At 49.5% G+C, this 2,948-nt stretch overlaps 1 protein-coding gene across 1 annotated transcript in view; it reads left to right on the top strand.

Moving 5' to 3' along the window:
* Nucleotides 1–170: 170 nt before the first annotated feature.
* Nucleotides 171–2,948, top strand: part of CXCL14 (chemokine (C-X-C motif) ligand 14) — a gene marked incomplete at its 3' end in the record, with an annotated part of 5,695 nt that continues 2,917 nt past the window's right edge. Inside the window, exons 1-2 of the mRNA XM_008938351.1 lie at nt 171–234; nt 1,071–1,176. Coding sequence (XP_008936599.1) covers nt 171–234; nt 1,071–1,176 — 170 coding nt within the window. The remainder of the gene's footprint in view (nt 235–1,070; nt 1,177–2,948) is intronic.

The following is a 2,948-nucleotide window of genomic DNA, read 5'->3' as shown; positions in this document are numbered from 1 at the left end:
AAAGGAGGCCACGGGGAGGAGAGCGGCAGAGCGCAGGCAGCGCGCAGGCAGCAGCGGGGGAGCCGCTCGCCCCTCTCCTCCCCGGCCACCGCCAGCCCCGGGGACCAGCCCGAAGGGACCGAAAGCATCCCCATCCCTCGGCCTTCTCCCCAGCTACCTGCCGCCTCGCCATGAAGCTCCTGCCGGCGGCTTTGCTCCTGCTGTTCCTCGCCATGTGCATAGCCAGCGCGGAAGGTGAGTTGGGTTATTCCCATTTATGCCTCTTTTCCAGGGGTTTTTATTCGGCCTCCTGCCAGCCCCGAGTTAGATTTAGCTGTCCCCCGCATGCGATGTGTTGTACCTGTGGGTTAAGGTGGCTGGAAGCGTTTTAGAGGTGGAAGCAGGGGTGAAATACAACAAAGTTGTGTCCTCGTTGCAAGGCAAAGCCGCGGCTGAGCGCAGGGGGTCACGCCGTGGGCTCAAATACAGGGGTCCAGCTCAAAGATTTCCTTGGAAACTCAGCGGGGTTTTCACAGGGAAAAATAGCACATCCAGCTCAGCTCTAGCACAGATTCCAAGTGTGCCAGGGAGCGTTTTCTGCTGTGCACAGAATTGATGCTTAAAAAGCCCTCGGCTTCTGCGTGGCTGCGAACGCGCCGCAGCATCCGTGCGAGGAGAAACGACTGAAAGTCCTACAAAGTCCAGCAGAGACCCGAGTGAATGAGAAAGGAGCCGAGATCTGCCTTCCCCTGCTCAGTTTAAAGCAAATTCCATCTCTTATTTCCTTTTTTTTCAAAATAAAATTAAATTTAATCACAGCAGGTGCACTTTAAAAAAAAATACGCTTGTATTGACTAAGCCTCGAGAACATACATAGTGCTCCAAAATAGATTTCCCAGAGAGTCAGTCTTTTCCTGGGATATAGGAGAGAAAAATATTGCTCTTTAAGCTCAACAGCATTACAAAATTCACCTTTTCCCACCCAGGCTTGAAAGACCAAAGCAAACTTTGTGCACACATAAGCTGGAGGGAAGGGACGCTTGGTATGCAGGAGGCTTTGCAGGGACATGAGAAAATGCTTTTTCTTGTAGGGGTAAAGTGCAAGTGTTCAAGGAAAGGTCCTAAAATAAGATTCTCCAACGTACGGAAGCTGGAGATAAAACCAAGGTACCCGTTTTGTGTGGAAGAGATGATCATGTAAGTTTTCCTTCATTTATTGCTTTCCGTTTCCCTATCAGCTCGATCGCTTTACCTTAGACTACAAGTTCCTTCTTTGTCCTTTGTTTTCCTCACGCCCTTGCATGCTAATTTCTGGGAATAGCCACTTGATGTAGAGGATGCAAAAGAAAAAAAGACCAAAAACCCAGCTATCATTTTTCAACCCAGATTTTGGATTTTTGCTGGAAGAAATGTTTACAGAACAGGGAGCGATAAAAGGGTAATCATGAGTGTAAGTGAAGAATAGGGACAAATCCTGCTCCAAGCTGTTCTGGATTTTACATCAGGCAATTTTCAAGTTATTCTGGGTGTGCAGAAGAAGAACACGAGCAGAGTTTGGTCCACGGTGGTTTCTGCAAGGAAGAGTTATCCCAATCAGAGCCTGATTTTTGCCCGTGCTGTGCCAGAGCCATCCCTTGCACTCGATGGGATTACCCAGCACACAGGAAAACATTTCCCTCTCTATGAAATCCCAAAGTGATGCCCTGACCCACTGATCCGAGGCAGGGACAAGGATTTTTCACATCTCTGATGGCTGGCTCAAAAGGAGGATTTTTTTTAGATTTTAAATATGGGTGGTTTGTGGGTTTTTTTTCCCCCCTCTCCCGTTTTGGATATCTTAAAATTCCCCCAACAAAGCAACACCAAAGAACATAGGGCTGGATAAGGACCAGGAGGGCAGATTAGCCAAGAAGACTGCACCAAGCCCCTCTGCTAAAAAGAGGGGGGGAAAAAAAGAGTCCCAAGTGCAGCCACAGAATGCCAAGGACTGATTTACTCCATTGCTTGGGCCCCCTCGCTGAACATTTGCCATTCAGTTAATCTTAGAAAGGTGCTTTAACAGCAGGACCTGAGTTCAGTCCTGCCAAGCCACATGCCACCTCCTGCACTCTGTAATGCCCACGGGGCCAAATCCTGCCCAGCTGACTGGCACAAACAAGGAGATACCACAGGAGCCTGATCCTGCCCACACAGAAACAGCTCACCAGACTTGGTGGAGGAGGAATGGAGAGCCAGGCTTCCTCCAGATTTACACCAGCATCACTGTGAGCAGTGCTTAGCTCCAGGAATATCTGACCCACCTCCTTGAAACCCAAATCAGCCCATAGCAGCATGCAGAGAAATGCTTGGAGAGCATCACTGCCTGAACCAGTTCTTCACAGCTTCACTTTGCTTTGAGCTTTCCATAGCAAAATGAGGGTGTAGAGGAGCACTAGCTCTTACCCCACACTTTCCATAGCAAAATGAGGGTGTAGAGCAGCACTAGCTCTTACCCCACGCCAAGCATTTGCCTGAAAGCAGCCAGTGGCCAGAGGGGTATAAAATAAATCTCATTCATGCAACATGCCACTTCCAATCAGAAAGTCAGGAATGCTGTGCAGGAGCTGTTGCTTTCCCAGCTGGAGAGCCAGGCAAATGCTGAACGATGCTCTTCAAACCCAGAGGGCTGTCCTGAGTTTGCAGGGGCTGTGGGGACAGAGCTGCCCCATCACTGCTGCTGGGGCAGGCAGGGCTTAGTCCTCTGCCACCGCTGCTTTGCCAGCTACCCTCCTGCAGGCTGAAATCAGCACTGAAAGGAAACTGAAATTAATATTCTGAGAACCAATTGATCTGTGAGTTTCTGGACAAGGCACAGAAGAGCTAAATTCCTGCAACTGAGTTTTTGTTGCTGGAGTGATCCTCTAAAATGAGTTGTTGAAGCTGGGTCCCCTCTGCCCTCTCCTCAAAAGCTCTGGTAGCTTCCTACAGCA

This window comes from Merops nubicus, unplaced genomic scaffold (assembly GCF_000691845.1).
Source record: "Merops nubicus isolate BGI_N331 unplaced genomic scaffold, ASM69184v1 scaffold15724, whole genome shotgun sequence".
In the NCBI taxonomy this organism is placed as follows: Eukaryota; Metazoa; Chordata; class Aves; order Coraciiformes; family Meropidae; genus Merops; species Merops nubicus.
This window is presented reverse-complemented; position numbering and strand designations above follow the sequence as displayed.